At 43.1% G+C, this 20,791-nt stretch overlaps 1 protein-coding gene across 3 annotated transcripts in view; it reads left to right on the forward strand.

Annotated features, from left to right (window-relative positions):
• REL (REL proto-oncogene, NF-kB subunit) overlaps positions 1-19,130 on the forward strand; it is a 39,443-nt gene extending 20,313 nt beyond the window's left edge. For 2 of the 3 annotated variants that reach the window (XM_049801552.1, XM_049801554.1), the window contains 6 exons: positions 10,928-11,068; positions 14,977-15,081; positions 15,427-15,639; positions 15,980-16,048; positions 16,158-16,232; positions 16,879-19,130. In XM_049801552.1, coding sequence (XP_049657509.1) covers positions 10,928-11,068; positions 14,977-15,081; positions 15,427-15,639; positions 15,980-16,048; positions 16,158-16,232; positions 16,879-17,669 — 1,394 coding nt within the window. In that variant the 3' untranslated portion in view covers positions 17,670-19,130. The remainder of the gene's footprint in view (positions 1-10,927; positions 11,069-14,976; positions 15,082-15,426; positions 15,640-15,979; positions 16,049-16,157; positions 16,233-16,878) is intronic. The other variant, XM_049801553.1, reaches the window with a different exon arrangement.
• The last annotated feature ends 1,661 nt before the right edge of the window (positions 19,131-20,791 follow it).

The following is a 20,791-nucleotide window of genomic DNA, read 5'->3' on the forward strand; positions in this document are numbered from 1 at the left end:
TGCCACATCTACGTGTCTTTTAAAGACCTCCAGGGATGGGGACTCAACCCCTTCCCTGGGCAGCCTGTTCCAGCTGCCCCTCACTTGATTTTACAGCACGGGACCTGGTACGGGCACTCAAGAAGTCCACAGCAGTATTGGTCTCAGTCAAGTCCAAGGCAAGTTGTGCTGCTACGGAATCACACCTGTAGGAATCACACCTGTAAGGGCCTACACATAGGCTGCAGTTTTACATGACAGCAGATCTGTGGGCTGCTCTCAGAAAGAGTCATTCTGCTCTTCCCTCCATCCCTGGTCACACACACGTACCATTTTCCTCACACCAGATACAGAGGCCGTGTGGCTACACGGTGAACGGACTCGGCAAGTTGCTCCAATGGAAAACTAACTTTAAAAAAAAAAAAAAAAAAAAAGTGGTTTCCCCTCAGATCAACTTGCTAAAGCAATTAATCTCACAGCCACATAATTGCTAAGTTCAATGCACAGAGGGAGTGGGGAACACACAGCAAATTGTAGGGACCAACACTTGCAGCATGCAGGCACAACTGGGAGGGAATTAGATGAAAAGCATAAATACCTCCAATCTATTAGCTAAGCATTATGAATGTAGTCATGTATTTGCTTAAGTGTGGCAAGAGCTTGGATATTTTCGAAATACTTTTTTTTTTTTAATACCCACAGAAGCCTTGCTGAAGTCAGGTAAGACCCTTCTTAGAGAGTCAAGAGCTAGATTTCTGGCTAGCTTTAAAATACATGTCCCTGAATTAGTTAAAAAAAGAAGCATGTTGAACTTACCTAAAACATTTCTCATTCTGTAATATGTTTCTTAATTTTAGAACAGCCATTTGGAGTCAGGCTGATGGTCCTAATGGCCCATCTAAACAATTATCCTGGTTCTGATAATGTATGCATGCAATAGCATCTGGTTTTGCATTTTAGTCCATCAGCACAGTTTAAACAGTTTAAGTGTTTTAATTATGTTACCTTGACTCAGCCAGCTCTGCCTTGATTTCAAACAAAAAAGGGGAATGCTTCTGTTCAGCCCTCTTGGCTTTCTTTTACTCCATAAATAAAAAACGAGTTGATGTTTTCTTTTGATGTTGTGCAGTAAAAGAACGTGATAAAATGCCTTTTTGTATGTCTCTTTCAACAAAGAAACTTTAGCAACCACATAGCTCTGTTCCTAGTGCTGCTGAGCATAGTAGCGAAGAAACGTTTTAACAAAAATCATTTGACAGCAGATTTTTAGTGGTTGGCACGTAACTCCAAATTCACTAATCATTTTTGGCCAATTACAGCAGGTTGCGCTTGGTAGCATCAGGGCAGATCCTGGGCTGCTTTCCACCAGTCCAGCAGCAGAGGAGACCACCGCCCTGCCCTGGCAGCCCGGGAGAGCCTTGCGTGGGTGACGCGCAGGGCAGCACCCTGCTCTCGGCAGGGCTTGTGCTGAGAAGGGGCCGCTGGCAATCCCCAGCCTGCGTAATTGCCTTTCGGCACTTGTTAACGTGTCAGCACAAAGCAGAGCTGCTTGAGAATGGCCTCCAGCTGCTCCAGGGCAGTCCCATGCTAAGTAGAGCCCAGGAAGGCATAGGACCAAGGCCTAATAAAACAGGATTAGTGACAGAAATATTTTTATATGTGTACTTAGTAGTTGATCAAAACGGGGTTTTGTTAGTAGCAGTCACTGCAATGTTCGCTGCTTGATTAAGATTGAAAGTTTTATGTATGGATTTAGTTTGTTTTTCAAGGTCAGAAGAGTATCGCTACATTCTCCAAGATTGCACAGGCTGTATTGTATCCATCCTGCATTGCGCTTTATGTGTCTTCAGAAAGGTGTCAGACTTTTCTATTTAGGATGGTTTGGAGTTAGATGCATCCTCTAAGCAGGTCACAAGTTAGTGTTACTCATTTCTTGTGTGAACGTCATAAAAGAAACTTCATGGAGCTAAAAACTAGCCGTCAGGGTGTTCGTGAGTTGGTTGGTTTTTCTTTTTCTTTCCCACCTTTGGGAACAGTGAAACAGTCCCTGCCCTGCGTCTCCTTTCAGGGCAGAGGTTCAGTATTGACCCTATTAACAGATGCAAAATGCCTCCAGCTTGCCAGCATATGTATTACTTGTCTTGTCAGTAAGGAATGAAGTAATAGCAAGGCGTGGGTCCACAAAATTGCATTCTAGACTTCCTCGTGTAAAGGGGGCATCATCCTCCAGTGAAGCCCAGGTGCCACAGACAATTGGGATGGCAAAGGGAGAGTTGAGCACTAACACAAATTCTCTGGTGGTGTCATCCCCCCTCCATGCCTTCCAGCGTATGGTATGGACGCATGCTGAATAAGGGTCATAACTGGCAACAGTAGGAAGTTGCTTGCTCAAGATGTATGGGTTTTAAGATCGTTTTCTCCAGCACTCTTGCCTGTACTGTTGGAGCAACTGCTGTCTACCTCTGAACTCCTGAATGATTAGAAGTTGGTGTTTGCAGACCATGCCATGTGCTTAGCTGGAGCTGTCTGCGTCTGAGTCATTCTGCAAGTGTACCTGTAAGGCTGTTTCACTATACGTTCCCCACTATTACTATTAGCTGGCAGCATTTATCCCTTGTGTTGTGGTTTAACCCCGGCCAGCAGCTAAGCACCACATAGCTGCTCGCTCACTCCTCTCCCTTCTTGGTGGGATAGGGAGGAGAATCAGAGTGGGTGGGAAGGTAAAACTCATGGGTTGAGATAAGTTTAATAACCGAAATAAAATATCATAATGATAATTTTAATGGAAAGGAAGAAAACAAAAAGAGAGAGAAATAAAACCCAAGAAAGATAAGTGATGCACGCTGCAATTGCTCACCACCCGCCGACCGATGCCCAGCCAGTCCCTGAGTAGTGATTGGCCCCACCTGGCCAACTCTTCCCAGTTTATATACTGAGCATGACCTCCTCTGCTATGGAATATGCCTTTGCTGGTTTGTGTTAGCTGTCCTGGCTACGTCACCTCCCAGCTCCTTGCGTATGTCTTCGCTGGTGGAGCATGGGAAACTGAAAAGTCCTTGACTTAGGATAAGCACTACCTAGCAACAACTAAAACATCCATGTGTTACCAACATTATTCTCCTACTAAATCCAAAACACAGCACTGTACCAGCTACTAGGAAGAAAATTAACTCTCTCCCAGCTGAAATCAGGACACCTTGTTAAGTTCAGTACAGGCTGTGCAAATTGTGTGCATTCACTTGGATTCAAGTCACATGACTTGCACTCAGGTTGCTCCTCTTGCGTTAGCCTTGTTTGAGAGAGAATCACCGTTTCCACACCGTCACCAGGTGTGTTCGTGATCTGTTGTGTTTACAAGGTACATCCCATATATTTTTGTCCTTTAATAAGCTAAACAATTCTAGAAATCTGTCTCGTATCTCATCCCTGAGCACGTCAGGGGAATGGTGCGCATTGGCAGCCTAACGTGTAAGTAGGACTCCTTGGCATGATGGTGATATAAATAGCACAGCATCGAAGGAGCAGAGTTACTCCTCCAGTGGAGCTGGTCCACGTCTGCTTTCTAGGGTGTTTATTTTCTTTTAGGAGCTGTTGAGTTGTGCCATATCCTTGTCTTCCCATGTACTGTCTGATGTACAGCCAACTCAAATTAAAAGAAGAGCCAGTCTTCAGTTAAGAGCTTTTGTGGGTGGGTGTGACTTGACATAGAGACAACAATTGAGTTAATAACAGCTCAAGTTAATTATCGATGAGAAAAAGCCCTCGGTGCGTTCTTTAAATTTAGGAGAAAACTGTACTTGGCACAGTATTACAGAGGACTAACCTTTTTCTAGCCAAAGGGATGACAGCATGAAAACCTTAGACTTGTCTTAGAGTGAGAAACCCAGAGCATCGTCCCCTTTCAGGCAGTTGATCAATAGGGTATAAATAGGCTTTCCCTGGAGCTTGACATACACTTAAGGTTCCTGTTCCTTTGTAATTGCTCTTGCTAATAAGCATTTAATTAATTTTTAGGTTCTCCCCTGCACCCCACTACTAGCTCGGCTCTGTTTGCCTCCGCAGTCTTTCCTTTGCCGTTTCCCCTTTCTGCCCGCGAGCAGCTGACCCCGCGTTGCCTTCGCACTCGTCACAGTCTCCACGACACCTCCCCGGCCCCCCCCGCACGCCTCCGCCATGCAGCCGGGCTCGTCCCCACACCAGTCACGCTCGCTTCCTGCCCACGCGTGCCGTCACCCTCTCCGCAGCTTCCCTTGCCAGCCCCTGCACGGCCGTGCTCGTAAGACCCCCTCTTCTCCCACGCCGCTTGCCCCCCATCGTCTGAGTTCAGGATTCCCCCCCCCCCCCCCCCCCCCACTCCAGCCCCCTTGCTGCAGGGAAGGGCCTGCTTTTTTTTGGGGGGGGGGGGGGGGCTCGTAGGGCCATGGATTACATGAGCAACTAAGCAAAGTATTAGGAACCAAAAGAAGGGTCTTGGCGAGAATTTGGGAGTTGGGAATTGTTTGAAAGTAGAAAGCGTCAGAGTCCTCTGTAGTGAGTGCCTCGGATGTTACAAGAAACTTTCAACTTCTGTCCTTATTAAAAGAAATGCGTAACCCCCCCCCCCCCAACTAAATTCTCAGGCTGAAAGTCTTGGTAAGTGAGAGTTGTCACCTTTTTAATAGGCACAGAGCAAATCCACTTGAGGACAGCTAAACGTCCTAACACGACGTTAGCTTTTGCCTTTGGAAAGCCCTTTGTTCTTTCGTTCCTTGTGTAAATGCTTCTTGCTGTTTATGCTGAAATGTGTGTATTAACCTAAAGGACAGCCCCTTTTCAAATTGTTTAAAAATGAAAAGGAAAACTACTAAGTAGAGACACAAAAAAAGGTGACTTTTTTTTTTATGCTATGAACAGAAACTGCTAAAAAATGCGTTAGAAAGGTATAGAGTCTGATGGATGTATTTGCTTAAATCAGTTCCAATTTTACCTTTCTCAGATTGAACTCTAGACAGGAAAAGAACCCATTCAGAGAAACATTGTCTAGGTAAAACAAGGACTGAGTTTCAAAAGTTTTAATTTGTATTCCCAGTTCTTCCTTTGGCTTTTGTATGAGGGAGGCCAGGCCATTCACCTTCCCTGCATTTCTTTCTTCCGTAAACCATGTAACCGTAGTAGTTTGGGCATTTGCTGACTGTAGGTTAGCATCTGACTTTTACAGTCTTTTGCACAAAATCAACCCCCTTGAGTTTTTGCTTTTTTAAAATTACTGAGTGTTGCTGATGCATGTTCTGTTTATAGGTTCATGCAAAGGCTTCTTTTTTTTTTTCTGCAGAATTGATTGAAACTTACCTCTTCATGGATCACAGAGGTATAAAGCAGGCGTGGGTCTATCGGGAGGCGAAACATGGTGCTGCCATGGTCCTTCTCTCCCCTCATTCTCAGCTTCTACCTCCCAGCAGTAGATGGTATTTATGCCTCTGGATGCGTAGCTGAACAGCCTGGCCTGTCATCCAGTACTGTGCATTCAGTTGCTGAAGCCCAGGTACAAAGAGAGCACAATATCCTGCTTTTGACAGCAAGGGACAAATAGCACAGCAGGACATGTGCTCTTTCCTTTGTGATTGTAGTTCACTTAGAAACAGCAAATGTAGCATTAAACTAGCTGGTGAGGTCCTTTTTAGCTGCACAGAGTTCAGCTACAGGAGACACCAGTCAGATACTTGGGCCATTCAGTGTGTGCTGCGTTCCTTGTCTGCTGTAGCCTTTCCTAAGGCTAGGTGCCGTATAGCTACACCGTCACAGCTGGGGCTGCAGCGCGGACGTAGGCTGAGGGGAGTAAAGGGAATAGGAATTGTACCTCCCGGGCACTGAGAGGGACCGGGGACTTGCGCCCGGTTTCTCTGGCTGGTTGAACCTGGCATAAATCAGCACCAGCACTGGAAGAGGCAGTCGGTCCTTTCGCTGCATCTGTCCGCTTCCACCCTTTCCCTTGCGCCAAGGCTAGCGGTCCTGGGAACGGGCTGACCGAAAACAAGCCTTTTCCTCCTCCTCTGGCAAATTAGCTTTACCCAGACCAGTTCCTTGATCTGATTCAGCACGTGAGAGCTAGGCCCAGCCTAAGCATAGTGCTGGAAGTGAAGGTTGGGCAGAGCCAGCCTTTTACAGCAAAACCTCTGGCACAGACCGAGTTAAACTGATCAGTGGGTATCAGGGCTAAGGCGGGTATCTTTGTACTCCAGAAGCAAAATGCTCGAGGCAAACCACCTCTGTGTCATCACTTAAATGAAACTGAGCTCCCAGTGTATCCCTAAATTAAAAAACCATCATCTGCGTAAGAGAAAAGGCAGCGTACAGCTCATCGTGATTATTAACGATGCGTGTTCCTGAGCGGTCTCCTTGGTGAAGCGTTTTTGTTTGTGGGAGGTCATTCTCTTTGAGATCTAGCGTGGCTCATGTAGCCCTGCAGCCCCTCATGGAGAAACGAAGGTCACAAGATGTCCCTTTGTGGGGTAAACGGGTATTCTCAGCGTAGCCTTCTCTGAATGTGTCACACCACATCATTTGCCCTGGAAGTTTCCATGCAGGTTAAGTTTAGATGCTGAATTACCTCCGACTCCACCCACTCCAGAAGTTTCTGACATCATTAGTCTAGAAGTTGGGTGGAGGGTGGTATGTGAGGAATCTGCTATTTAATCAGGTATTGCGTTATCAGTCAAAAAACCAAACGCTTCATCATTTCTCTTCAGTGTTCAGAATAAACTTTCACTTTCTCTGTAGCATCACCTTATGCATAGACATCAGAGCCCTTAATCCCCCAGTAATTTCATCAGATAAACGGTATTTTATTGGCCTTTCTGGATGTTGGAGACTGTTAAAATAGTAAAAAAATATTAGAAATTAATAAACAGGAACAAACAGGAGGCCTGATGTTAATCAGCATCTTTAATTTTGTGCCCAAACTTGGACTTGCATGTTGGTGGGTTGGACCCGGAAGGTCTCCAATTTTGTCTTACAGAAGCAAATCCAAGAAGTTCTCTCATTCGTTAGAAAACTAGCGGGGCATCTTTGGACGTTAGTGACCTAAATGTTGGAGACAGGGACAACCCAAACCTGATGCCTGTGTTGCGGGAGCTGCTCGGATTAGCCAGCTCGGGTTGGAAGGGGTTCATGATTTTAGCTTGCGTGGGGTGTTTTTCTGCCCGCACTGGAACTGTATCAGTCTCTTCCCGTGTTAGTGGATAACGGATTAGAGAGTTATTGCAAAGGTAATTATTTTTTAAGATGGGGAATCAGCATTTCTTTCAGTAGAGTTGTAAACAGGTTTATAAAAAAGGATTTACTAGTTATTGTAGCCCTGTTCACGTTAGACAGCTAGTACTCCCCAGGTTTGACGGTAACTCTAGATATTGCTTTTGAAATCCTATTGCCAGAATCTTGGGTGAGTGGGGTTAGTTTTCTTTTACCATGGTGCTGGTGGTATTTTTATGGATTTTATGGCATCATGCTCCATATTTAGCTTAAAATTTTAATTCTTTTTTAGTTTTATTTTAATTTCTATGTGTTTAAGTTGCTAAGTGTTGTTACTTCTGAAAGCTCTCCTTCCCTTGTAAAAGAGCTATACTTACAAACATTCCTTCATATACTCCTGTTGGCATAGATAACTACGGAAAATAAATTTCTGCCAGGTTAAGGCTAGCTTTTTATTAGATTGGGCCGTCGCAGGAACATACCTAGATTGTTGGTTGGATTCCAGTTCTTTCGGTCGGATTCATATGAAGACAGTAAGGTGTGGTACCATACAGCAAGGAGTCAGAGGAGGAAGTTGAATTCTTGCCAAAACCAGAGTACTTCTTCCTTTTATTCGTGTGTCATGTTTTGAGCCTTTTTTACCATATCTGCTCCCAACACACTGCATCATGCGACTTTTTTTTACTGCGTGTGTGTAATGTCACTGGTTTCAGTAGAGCTGCTTGTGTGGAGCTTGCAGAGGTTGATGGAGTGGCTACTCTTCTTCTCCAGTCCTTTCTGTTCCCAAAATCTTCTACAGCATTTCTTAACTTTAATAACTTCAGGTTTGTCAGGTTTAACCCTGTCTGTTGTCCTTCTGTAAAGAAGTCAGTGAAATAACACGGAACGACACGACCATCCTCCGTATGGCCATACTCCAGGCATTAGTCAGTGTGTTTGTCTGCCTCGGTTTTGTTTGTTTTTAATATTCTTAAGGTGTAAACCAGCATCCGTTCAAGTTAGTGGCTACTCTCAAATTGACTTCAGAGGGAGCAAAATTAGATGTTTGTTAAAAATAACATTTTATTTTGTTTGGATGATTGTCTTTTAGGAGGGAATGAAATATGTTTTGAAATTGATGAAAGCTATGCATTTCTTTATATGAACATGGAATCTAGCTTCTATTTTTTTTTTTTTTTAAGCATGTCATCACAGGATGGAGTTGCAGCTGTCTTGTTCTCCTTTTTTGCTCTGTTATGTTCTTCTCATCTGGTTAAAAATAGCCCAAGAGGAATCAGTCTTGACTGAGTACTTCCTCTTTCAAACTACAGATTTTTTTAAATTATATTAAATCATTTATAAGAAAATGCAAATTAGGAGCAGTGTTTTTTGCTGTAATACAATGAGCTGCATATAGTAATTCTGTTTCTTGCAGTTATTGGCACGCCACGCCTTTCCTATATCAGGTGGTTAAACAGATTTATTGGGAATTTGAGAAAGTTCATAGTATAGAAAATCAGGTAATTTGAACATTAGCATTACTGATTTTCTCCACATCTAGTGTATTTTTGCACTTAACAGAGTTCTTCTAAGCTTTAAGTCTGCTATTATTTGTTTCTGAGGAAGAGGCTGCCGCACCTGTGGAAAACGTGGCGCGGGACTGGTGCTGCCTGAACCTGTGAGAGACTTGACTGTACAACCACGGAGTCCTTGCTTTTGATTCAGAATCAAAAGCCAGATCCAGATTTTGTGCTTGGCTTCTATCTACAGGGAGCTGACTTAGACAAAGGTGTTGCATCCCTATGCTCAAATTTTAAGAAGTTTGAAATTTGACTGCCGCTTGGGCTCTCTGGCTGGATCCACGTGGTCACCGGTGCCTAATACAACGCAGGAACATAAGCCTTGATGCTGGAGCGTCCTCAGGAGCTAATTGCCTGCTGGCCACGATGCCAGAGCATGGATTAGACTCACCCGAGCTGCTGGGAGCAAAGTAGCATTGCACTCCTGATTATCCCTTCTGCAATCTAGAGAAGGCACTTTTTTTTTATTCCTTAAGTCAGGCTGTATTAAGAAGCAGTTGGGCTGCGGAGTCTGCCAAACCTGAGTTAGGCTGAACAGCTGTCTGTTCCAAACCTGTTTTCTAAAGATCCTGGTTTATTAAGTTAGCAGGTTGACTAATGAAGTGCATTAAATCATAAAACTCTGCTCTGCATACCTGGTAATACAGTCAGCCACCAACCTGCAAAGTGTATGCGGGCAGAACTCCCCTGGGCTCCACCATTTCTGAAGTCACACATGTAGTTGCTGCTTAGTTTTGTACTCGCTAGCATATTTGTCTTGAAATATTGCAGATCATGGGCTTGTAAAAGGGAAAGGTGACTTGATTTCATTTTGTAGTAGAGACCAGGAGAAACGGAGATATTCAGAGCACAAGAAAGACTAAAAATGCCAGTGGAAAGTATTCTGAGCTCAGTGCAATTATTATTTCACACTATCAAAAGGTAAAAGGAAGAAATCATTCAAGTGGGCATTGTCAGATCCCACTCATGGCAGGGTGGAGACCAACCCAGTGATAAACGTTAAAGGTCAGAGCATTGCAATCTAATCAGTACAGTGTGATCCCCAGACTTCCTATCGCAGGCACGGTGAATCTTTTATTCTTGCAAGACGCCTTTGAAAGGGCAGGGGAAGGAGTGAACTGGAGAGGTGGTGATCTGTTGACTTGGCACATGTTCACTTCAAGTAATTGCAAGGAGTATCTGGTATCTAGCTATGCTGAACTGCTGCTTTGAACGATTTTGGAAAAGAGGGCCACTTTAAATGATTTTAATTATCAGTACTTCTACTTCAGTGAAATTAAATCAGTTTCTTATTTTGCTAGCATTGAATGTCAACTTAATCGTTTCGTGTCAGACCTTAAAGGAAAGAATCGAATTCAGAGAGGGCTGCTTTTCCCAGCATCGCCCATTAATTAGGAGTACATGAAATGTTCAGTAATGACATCCCAGGTCCTGTGTCTTGAAATTAAAGCAACTGAAAGAGTGAACAAAACTGAAATGCTGAGCTTGAGTTATGCATTACCATGTTTTACACTGGGAGGAATATGTAAGGAATCAGACCCTTTCCAGCAAGGGTTTGCTTGTTGTATCACAAAGTTATATCATAATGACACCACTAATCACTATTCTTAAAGGTACAGAAGTGACACAGATGTTGATGGTTTGTGTTGTTTTGGCTTCATTCTCACCAAAGAACTGCCTTCTGATTATTTTTCTGTCTAATGATAATAGGAGAAGTCTCTCACTGTTGCAGAAAAATCTTCAGCCAGGTCCTAGGACTTCTCTGTACTGAAGTATTTCTCTTCAGCAGCGGCATTCATTTTATAGATTTTTATCATGTGCAAAAAAGAGATACACATCCAAGGAGTGACTTTTAAACTACAGATACATGAAACTGGCCTGGAAGGCAAGGTGAGGAAACCAGACACAAGAAGCAACTGGAGAACTAGGACAGTTTAGCCTTATTTGATGAAGGGAAAGCATTGCAAGGCTTCTGTATCATTTCTCGTGTACAAGGAATTATTCATGCAGCCCCTGGAAAGCTAGCAGGGACTACAGGCACATTTCGTCTGCCTTGGCAACACCATCTCTTCTACCGGTGGACGTTCATCCCCACTTTGTTAAAGAATTACTGCTGATTTTGATGACTAATCCTTAGTCTTCTCTTTCCTTCTGCTGTTCAGTGCCTGAAGAACAGCTGCACAACATCGATGAGTATGATCTCAACGTCGTCCGCCTCTGCTTCCAAGCTTTCCTTCCCGACGAACACGGCAACTACACGTTAGCTCTTCCTCCTTTGATTTCTAACCCCATCTATGACAACAGTAAGTACCAACCCAGTCAAATGTGTATATTTTTTTTTTTCCTTTTCTCTTTTGCTTGGGAAGAAAAATGCCAGGCCAGTTTCTGAGGTCTGCGCCAGTCTTCTGGGTCACTTCTGTGGCTTGGGACTGCTAGATGCATGTCTAACACATGGCAAGTCAGTGAGCAAATGCTCGGAACATGATTCCAGGGTGAAGTGTTGGCCCACCAGAGTAAGAATTGTCTGTCGCACCCACGGGCTCGCGCATGGATGCTTTCTCAGCCCTTGTTCACGTATCACAGTAATGACTGCAAGGAAAGGCCTGCTCCTGATGTGCCAAGCGATTAAATAGTAGCGAGATGGATGGCTGCTGTAAGACTGATCTGTTTTCCAGGGATGTCCTCTAAAGCCTGTTTGTACCCGTGAGGAGTCTTGCCTTTGCCTTGCGAGAGCTCTGGAACAGGATTCGAGAGGGACATTTATCCCAGTGGGAAACTGTCTTAATGCTTTTATAGATCCCTTTTGTATCCCGGTTGGTTGCTATTTTCAGTGTATGGGTAGGTAGCGGGAGCATGTTTGATCATGCTCTGGGAGGGTGCAGATGTACGTGAAACACCCCTTCTTCCTTCCACAAACTTGGACTTCTGTGTGGCTTTGGCAGGTCACTGCAGTTGAGGATTTTAGCCTTCAACATGTGCTGGACTTTACTCCTGGAGAAGAATAGCAGACGAGCTTCCAGTAACTGGAAAATTTTTGGCAGTGGCTTTTATTTCTGCAGTGAAAGTACTTCCATGCTAACTATTTAAGGTCAAGGGACACTAGTTTAGCAGAAACTGCTGAATCAAATAAGGTCTGCATTTTATCAAGTCGATGTTAAAATTGTGATGATGTGGGCATTGCCATTATGACAATGTTTAACATGAACCCAGGTGGTTTTGGTATTTTTAGAGTCTCTTCTAGAATTATCTAGAAGTTGGAACTGTGTGCATTGTGTTATTGAGAACCCTTGTAGTACTAAAGTAATTAGGGTTGAGATAAAATTGATGTACACGATTTGCAGTGATGTCTCAGATGCCATTTAGAAATGTGCCAAATCATGATTACTCGTCTACGTTGATTGACGTCAGTCTTTGCTAAGCTGCTGAAATGACAGATGGCTGTGTGGTGGGGGAAGCTTGGTTTTTTAGTGTGGGTGTATGTGGGCAGCTGCTGATACACTATAGGTATCTAAAATCCTCTGTGTAACGTAGCAGCGGTGTAAATAAAAGCGCATAACTGCAACCACAAATCATAAAAATTATGCTGCTCTTGTCTGGAACAGCAGTTTCAGATCTGAATTTCTTTTTAAAATGTTAGCCTTTTTAAACCTGCTTTGTCATACAGAACTGGGTAAGGTCAGGTTATAACTTTAGATGAAATATAAAATTGTATGGTACAATGGGCTTGGAAATCCTAGGTAGTTAGAGTTCAAGCTTTCGCAGATCTGTTCAGACCAGGAGCAAAAAGGTGTTCAGAGCTTTTCTGAGAATCAGCCTGCATACTTTAAATGTAGTATTTTCTTCACTTTCTAATACTTTGTAGTCTCCACCTGCTTTGGTTAGTAGAGATACATAAGAATAATATGAACATAATATGGAGGCAGTCACATTAGCAGAGACTGCAAATTTATAAAATTCAGTATTACAGGCAGCTTCTATTTTCAGTTGCTTATAACGTTAATGTTAACTGGTTTTGAACAGAAATTTCCCAAGCTGCGTATCTTACCACGCTGAAAACTCTTGGGAAAAGTCAGATAAAGCAGCTTACCGATTCTGAGAAATGAGGTTAGGGAGGACATGTTGTTCTGCCCTTGTTCAAATGATGTGGTTTTTGGGGAGAAACTCATTTTTCTAGGGATTTGTTACCAGGGACATGCTTTTGGGGAGCAAGGAACAGGAATTGGGCAGGAGTCACAGCGATGGGGAGGTGAGGGCGTGCACAGGGGAAGAGAGATGGGAAGTGGCATGGCGTGACAGAGGCCACAGAATATCTCTCTCTGAGGCTGGCGCTGAACTCAGTGTTCCTGCTTGGCACCAGGGCTGACAGCAGAGAGTGGTGCATCCACATCTGCGTGCATTTGTGTTTCTTTCCTTTATCCTCCCATCTAAACTCCTCTTAAAATAAAAGACAACAACCTCCAGTCTAGGAGACCTTCCGAAAAACCTGTTAAAAGGACATCAAGTGGTATTCAAGCATACAGAAGTGAAACAAAGGTAAAATTAGGCTGCTTCTTGCAATTCTCAATTTACCCTTACTGTGAAAAACGCACAATGACGCTGTCAATCATATGATCCTGTGCCATTTCTGGGTTTGTTTTGTTTCCCCTCCCTTCACAGTTTCTGATTCATTCAGCAAATGGCATGTGTCATGTAGTAAATGAGGTTGTAGCACCCACTTCTCCTAATAATAATAGTAATAGCTGCAGATAGTAACTACGTAATTGGGATCTGGTCTGAGGTTACCAAGAGCTCTGTTTTAAACGTAGTCTGTGTTGTGCTACAGCATACCTGTAGAGTACCATGAAAGATCAGGCAAGAATTGACTCAAACTGAGAGTCCGAAGTAGATTTTTTTTTTTTTTTTGAGGGTGACGCCATGAGCTTTGACTTTGTATTTCATCGCTGTGCCTGGAACAGGGAGCCTGTGGTGGTGCCTCATGTTGCTGTGGTGGTAGGAGGATCGGTTTCTGGGTCGCAAAGCAGCACCAGCCAGATCCTCCCAGGTGAATACGTTTGGAATTGATGTCTTGGCGTCTTATGTCTTGACGTAACAAGACGAAAACATCATGGCACGGCCTAGTTTTGTTCTGTTGACTGGAGGGGTGGAAGAAAGGGCAGTAAACTATGAATATGGTCATAGCGCCAGTAGCAGAGAAATGATCATCATTTACTTTGTATGTTAAGTGAAGACGGGGTCATAAAATTGATATGGGCTCACTTAAAAGTATCAACACAGCATATAGCCACAGGGAGTGAACTTGAAATTCTAGAGAGAGTTCTTCCATTCTGGCTTTTTTTTGTTAGTTCTTTGTTACCTCTGAATTACTGTATCGTGACATTAGTGCCCTTTTAAAGAAACTGTAACATAGCCCAGGAAGCTCCGAGGAGGCTGTTCTTTCTTGCAGTAGTCTCCTGCTGCTACTGAACGGGGCCAGACACCGTCAGGCACTGCTTGTCTCCATCCCGCATGAGTCCCCCTTCGCCATCAGGCTGTTTGGATGTGGCGTGCAAAGTTGGGTGGTGGTTAATTTACTGTGACATACAACACTACCAGAGACTGTGCATGAGGCAGCTCTCCATCCACAACCATCATGAGCACTTGTCCGTGTACAGCCACAGTCTGGAGTTGAAATTTGAGTGGTTTTGGATGAAACTTGCTATAAAAGTTAGGCTCCTAGACCTGTTCTCAAACACTTAGAGAGGGTACCACAGGAGAGGCTTGATGGCCAAGTATGTCTCTGAATAAAACTACAACCAGATACTCAGAGAGGGGAATTTTCTTAACTTGCTAGCCCAGCTTTTTCCAGAGAAGTATGACTGTAACAGCTAATCAGTCACTCAGAGAACTGCTTTGAATTCTACAGCTTGAAGGGCAGCAGGGCTGAGCACAATCACGTCATTCGGGGAAGTATTTTGAGACTGCTCTAGAATAGTTAGGGAGTAAGTGGCACAGCTGCACTGGAGATGAGCGGCCGAGAGCTGTAGGATCATGGAACATCAAGCCCTGCTTCTGAATTTCCTGGATGGAGCAACTTGTTTTGTGTGGATTTTGGGGTCTCACACTCCTCCAGCTGTTGCCTTCCCTTCATACGCCTTAACTCCCAGCACCTCACCTTCAATAGCAACAAAGTTACAGTAATTCTTTATCATCAAATTTGCCCGTTTGTTTCCAGGAGCTCCCAACACAGCAGAATTAAGAATTTGTCGTGTGAACAAGAACTGTGGAAGTGTAAAAGGAGGAGATGAAATATTTCTACTGTGTGACAAAGTTCAGAAAGGTAATCTTGACTAGGTTTTTGGTTGTTGGTTTTTGGGTTTTTTTTTTCCTTCCCCTGCCTTTGTTCCAAATGGCTGACACTACCACTTTCTAGCTGGGGAACTGAAGCCCTTCACCACACAGCCGTGTAAGTGGTCTGGTTTTATAGCTGGGCAGAACAGCTTTCAGGTTCAAGGGCTCTCAGCACCTCTGAAAGACACTCAGTGCCTTTAAAGTTGAGCCATTTACTTTTCATCTGAATTGTGAGTCAGACTCCTTTCTTTGTTCCTCTTCTCCCTTCCTTCTGCTGCAAGTTTTCAGTGTTCTTCTTCAGCTTATCAAGCATCTTCTGTTTCTAATGGATTAGATGATATAGAAGTCAGATTTGTCTTGGACAACTGGGAGGCCAAAGGTTCCTTCTCACAAGCTGACGTTCACCGTCAAGTTGCAATTGTGTTCAGAACGCCACCGTTTCTCAAAGATATCACCGAGCCCGTCACAGTGAAGATGCAGCTGCGAAGACCTTCAGACCAGGAAGTTAGTGAACCTATGGATTTCAGATACCTACCAGATGAAAAGGGTATGGTTCCAACTACCTGAGTTTCTGAAAAGCCACTATCAGTGCAGAACTCGTGTTAATAATAAACAGTAGCTTAATTAGTAAAAATTCTAAAACACTACTTCTGCAAAGTAGATCTTTGGTTTTTAAAAGTAACAATGGTCAGTTTGGTCCCTCTTTCAATGAAAATATCAAGAATCATGGTTAATAACACTGTCTTGGTTTGTTAGTGCAATCATCTTAAGTATTTTTCTTTAAATATATCTTGACTACAATCAGGTGCCACTACTGTAAGGTTTAGAAAGTTCCTTTACTAATTATATCAAAGAGAAACGTAACGCTTTTCCCTTCCACTCTGTAGATCCATATGGCAACAAAGCAAAAAGGCAAAGGTCAACGTTGGCTTGGCAAAAGCTCATACAGGACTGTGGTAAGGAAAATATTTGTCTTTCTCTTGTTGGAGTGAACTTACATTTGGATGGAGCTATTTTATATAAAAGCAAACATGTAGTGTAGGCTCATGCTTTCTTCCATCGCAGGGTCAAATGCAACAGAGAGGCCCAAAGTAGCTCCATTCCCCACTGTCACTCCTGAAGGGAAGCTCATCAAGAAAGGTAGGTTTTTGCTTGCAGTCCAACAGTGGTTTGAAATGGTGTCCGACTGCTGTGGGGAAGGGCTGGAGCTTTTTCAGGGGGGCACTGAAGTTCCCAAGGCAGCAGTAGTACCTGTCCCTTACTTTTTCTCCTCCAGATTCTTCTCAAAGCCTCAGCCCTGCTGCAACTTCCCCTTTGCACGGAGGGGAGCTACACCTTCTTCACCTTGAAGCATTGCTAGCTTTCAGCCTTAAGTTAGATAACTACTGATCTTTTCTGTGTTCAGATACACAGCCCTTCAAACATCCACTCAGTTGCTGGCCTTCCCTCTTCCCTCCTCTTTGCTTGAAATTCTAATATTCTCTTGAAGGTTTCTTCCTGTAAGATACTGGTACTTTTGACTATACAAACTAAAACCATCAGTTCTTTACTAAAATGTAGCTGTCACCTTCAGCATTTGCCATAGAGGGGTGAGGTGGATAGCTGTCTTGCTGCTCTCCAGAAATCTGGGGTTCACCCTGGAGAGCAGTTAAGCAAGTGTGAAAGTGCAAATGCACATATAATCTCACTAAGATAGCACTGGTTTTGCTTTGCTTTTTACTGTTTGTGATTTTAAAAAATACAAAAAAATGGCGTTAAAATGCAGTTACGTCTTTCCTTTCCATAGAACCAAACTTGTTTTCATCTGCAATGATGATGCCGGGGCTAGGAACCCTGGCCAACACTAGTCAGATCTACCCTGTCTGCAACCAGATTCCCCATCCGCCTGCGCAGGTGGGGCCAGGGAAGCAAGACACGCTCTCCTCGTGCTGGCAGCAGCTGTACGGCACCCCCTCTTCAGCCGGCAGCCTGCTCAATGTGCACCCACAGAACAGCTTTGCGGCAGATGTGTCTCAGCCTGCTGCTCAGAGCAGCAGCTCTCTCCCAGCTTTCCACGACAACTCCCTGAACTGGCCTGATGAGAAGGATTCAGGCTTCTACCGGAATTTCAGCAGCACAAATGGGATGGGAGCAGTGGCGGTGTCAACTGCAGACATGCAGAGTGTTTCTAGTAACAGCGTCGTGCACCAGGCTCACCCTGCCAGCATCTCCACAGCCAGCATCGTCAACATGGAGACCGACGACATGAACTGCACAAGTATAAACTTCGAAAAGTATAACCCAGTGTTAAATGCGAGCAATCACAGGCAGCAGCTCCATCAGGTGCCTCCAGCTTGCCCACCTGTAGCAGCCCCGGGCAGTACGCCTTTTAATTCACAGTCTAACTTAGCTGATCCAGCAGTTTACAGTTTTATAGACCAAGAAGTTTTAAGCGAATCGAGACTATCCACCAACCCGATCCCAAACCATCAGAATAGCATTGCAGATAACCAGTACTATGACACCGACGGTGTCCACACTGATGAGCTTTATCAGTCTTTCCAATTTGATAACATATTACAAAGCTATAACCATTGAGCCAGCAGTGTCGGGCTGGAAGCAGGTACGTAGACCTTTTCAGATGGCTAGCTGCGTGAAGAGGAGTAACTTATCCTTCTGGAATCCCTGCTTTCTCTTTCAGAATGTTACTACGCAGGTTTCATGATATAACTTGAAGTTATCTATTACAGCCCAAAGACTGGTGCCCATAAAGAAGAGAGGTGGGAGTAGGGTTTGGGGTTCTGTACCTTAAAAGTACCTTGTATGCATATTTTTACGCCGTTGGAAAAGGGAACTGTTAACACTTAAATCTTTCTTACCTTTGGGGACTGTAAAAGCTGGCATCTTCGGAAGAGTTAAAATGTCAAATACTTCACAGGGTTAAAATAATTTGAAAAATAACCGGTTTTGCAATGGAAATTAAATTTAAATTTTGATAGGACAGAAATTAGGAAAAAAACCTGCACGTGGGCACTCTAGTTCAGACTCACCTAACAATGTTAAAGTTCTACTCAACTTACTTGAAAGGTTTAGGTTTCTTACCCTCTTTCACATAAAATAACTCTTATCCTAAAGCAGATCATGCATTGATTTTTCACATTTTCACCACACTCCATTTGCTTTGAAGGCAAATTTACTCTAAAATTTTTTTAATGACTATGTCATTGTTAGATATATTTTAAAAGACCGGAAGGTTTGAGTTTTTAAATAGTCCAGCTCTGTTGTAAATGAATCACTGCACAAAAGAATGAACAGAAAGTAAGGACTTCTCTGCACTTCATCCAAAGTGCACTATTTTAAATGACAAACCCCTGTTGCTTTAGGAATGGAGCACACTGTTATTTCTCTGGAAGTTTTTGTGTGTGTGTATGTGTGTGTGTAGCTGTGACATGTATGTTATTTTGAACTGCAGAAATATGTTGAGCCGAAGCACCTACCTATTCTTTCCTCAGGTATCCTGGCAGTTTCCTGCTATGCAAGTGACTGCTTAAAAGGCGGCTCAGATCCTGCCTCCCCACCACCCTGTCACAAGAAAGCTCTGGGGCAAAGCCAGAGGCAGTCTTAGTGCAGCCTCATCTAGATGCACTCTATTAACAACTTAAGGCCATTTCAGTCAGTACTAATTAAAAACACTCCTCTATACTCTGTATCAGAAACCAGAACTTCTTCCCTTCCACTTGATTCCCAGTCTTCATTCTTAGCCTGAGTTGCGAGATGTTCAGTGACAACTCGCGTGGATGTAACTGGCTAGGTAAGAGACTCTACTCTGCATTATAGGGCTTTGCTATTTTATTATTATTATTATTTTTTAAGAAGCAACACAGCAAGAAATATATGAGTATTTCTTAAGTTATACAGCTGTTTTCTATGGCAGATAAGGCTTAGGATTCTAATTGTTACTGTTTGGTAACATAAAACTGCACCATGGAAAGAAGCAATAAAAAAAGCACGCTGATACATAAAAAACAAAAAGCACAACCCCAAATCAAAAAAGCCACTTCAGACGTATAGTTGTACGTGAAGCAAAAGGGAACTCCAAAAAGCCACCGTGGTTTATAGGAAAGGAATGACTCCTTAACTGCAGTAATTCATTGCATTCAAAGCAATAAGGTGCTGCTGCTGTAATGCATTACACCAATTACACGTTTGACAGAATACGCTCCTTAGACAATGTGTAGAATATATGAAGTTTGGAAAACTGCTTCTCCTGGCTCCAGGTATACAATGCAGGGAATTGACTCACCACATTTAAAGCAGTTTTTCCTCACTTTTACATAGCTCCTCTGCAGTCTTAAGTAATAGAAAGACCAAAGAAATACAAAGAAAGCTTGAAATGTGTTGTTTATTTTCTTTTTTTTTTTGAAGTTCTCAATTTTAAGTATATTAAATGTAAACATTTTACTCACTTCATAGAAAGCTCTTTATAGTACAATTTGTTTTTACTGTATAATTAAATATTTTCAAAGTTCTGTTTTCCTTTGTAAACAAGTTGGTTTGGTAATTAAAAAACTGGTTATACTAAGTACTCAGCTTCTGCAACCCTCTCAGATTCATGACATCCCTCACCACAGGAAAGCCAGAGAAATGGGAGAAGATAGGTTATGGATCGCTTATCTTGGGGCTTTTTACAGTATCTTCTGTTCACAGTTACTGTTGGCTACTACAAAACCTAACACAATGTGTGCAGTAAGGGTTCATCTGCATGCAGCAATTTTTTGTGGCAGAGCAGGTGACCTGTTAGGCAGAGCGGACAGCTGCTTTCATGCTCAGCTAGAGCTGTGCTACTGGTACAGCTTTCTCCAGGGTCAGCTAAGCTGATGCAAAAAATGTAGTGTGTGTGGGGGATGGACGGCACACGTTATAGGTGACCAATTGTTTGGAGAAACACAACAGCTTTGTTTTGAGTCCTTCCAGTGCAGAGAAGGATGGTGCTAAGAACACCGAGCCTCATTTTTTAGTATTTTTCATGTAATGTGCTAGAAAATGCCTCCCTCTTTCACACATGCCTAATGAACAAGATTAAATCTTAATTCTCACAAAATATCCTATCTGAGTACTCACAAGTAGGTATTTTACTTTTAAAAATAAGATGAAGGCCAAAGTACGTTAATATTATTGCTGCAATATTCATCACAGATTATGATAGTTCAAAGTGTTTCCTTTGTATTAGAAATTGCAGACTTTAAACAAAGTTCAAAAAAACCAGATTACATCTCTCATTTTCATATTTTCACATGATCACTGAACAATAACTGTGTAAAGAGCTGTAGAGATACTTGCATCATCAGCTTTTTTTTCCCCCTCATTTGGGTACTTCATATTTATCATAAAAATAAGCTGTTTGGGAATTTTTGGCAGACCTCTCTACATTGCATGGAGATTAGACTCCACACATTTAGTGTAATCTTTATAGCCTTGTTTATCTGCACTTTGATTCTTAACATGTTCTCCACTGGCACCATGCTAATGTACAGCACAGTGCAGAAAGAGCTGCGGATGGCAGTGCCTCGAGTGTCCTTGCACTACAGCAGGAGCAGGAGCCCTTTCGGCTTCTGCCTTGTGAGCTCTGTTTCCCCCTTGGAACAGCTCTTCTCATGTCTGTTGTGCCCATAGTGCAGTCTTGTTTACATTTTTTTTCCCCTGTAGTTTATGGAATTTAT

This window comes from Accipiter gentilis, chromosome 5 (genome assembly GCF_929443795.1).
Source record: "Accipiter gentilis chromosome 5, bAccGen1.1, whole genome shotgun sequence".
NCBI lineage: Eukaryota > Metazoa > Chordata > Aves > Accipitriformes > Accipitridae > Astur > Astur gentilis.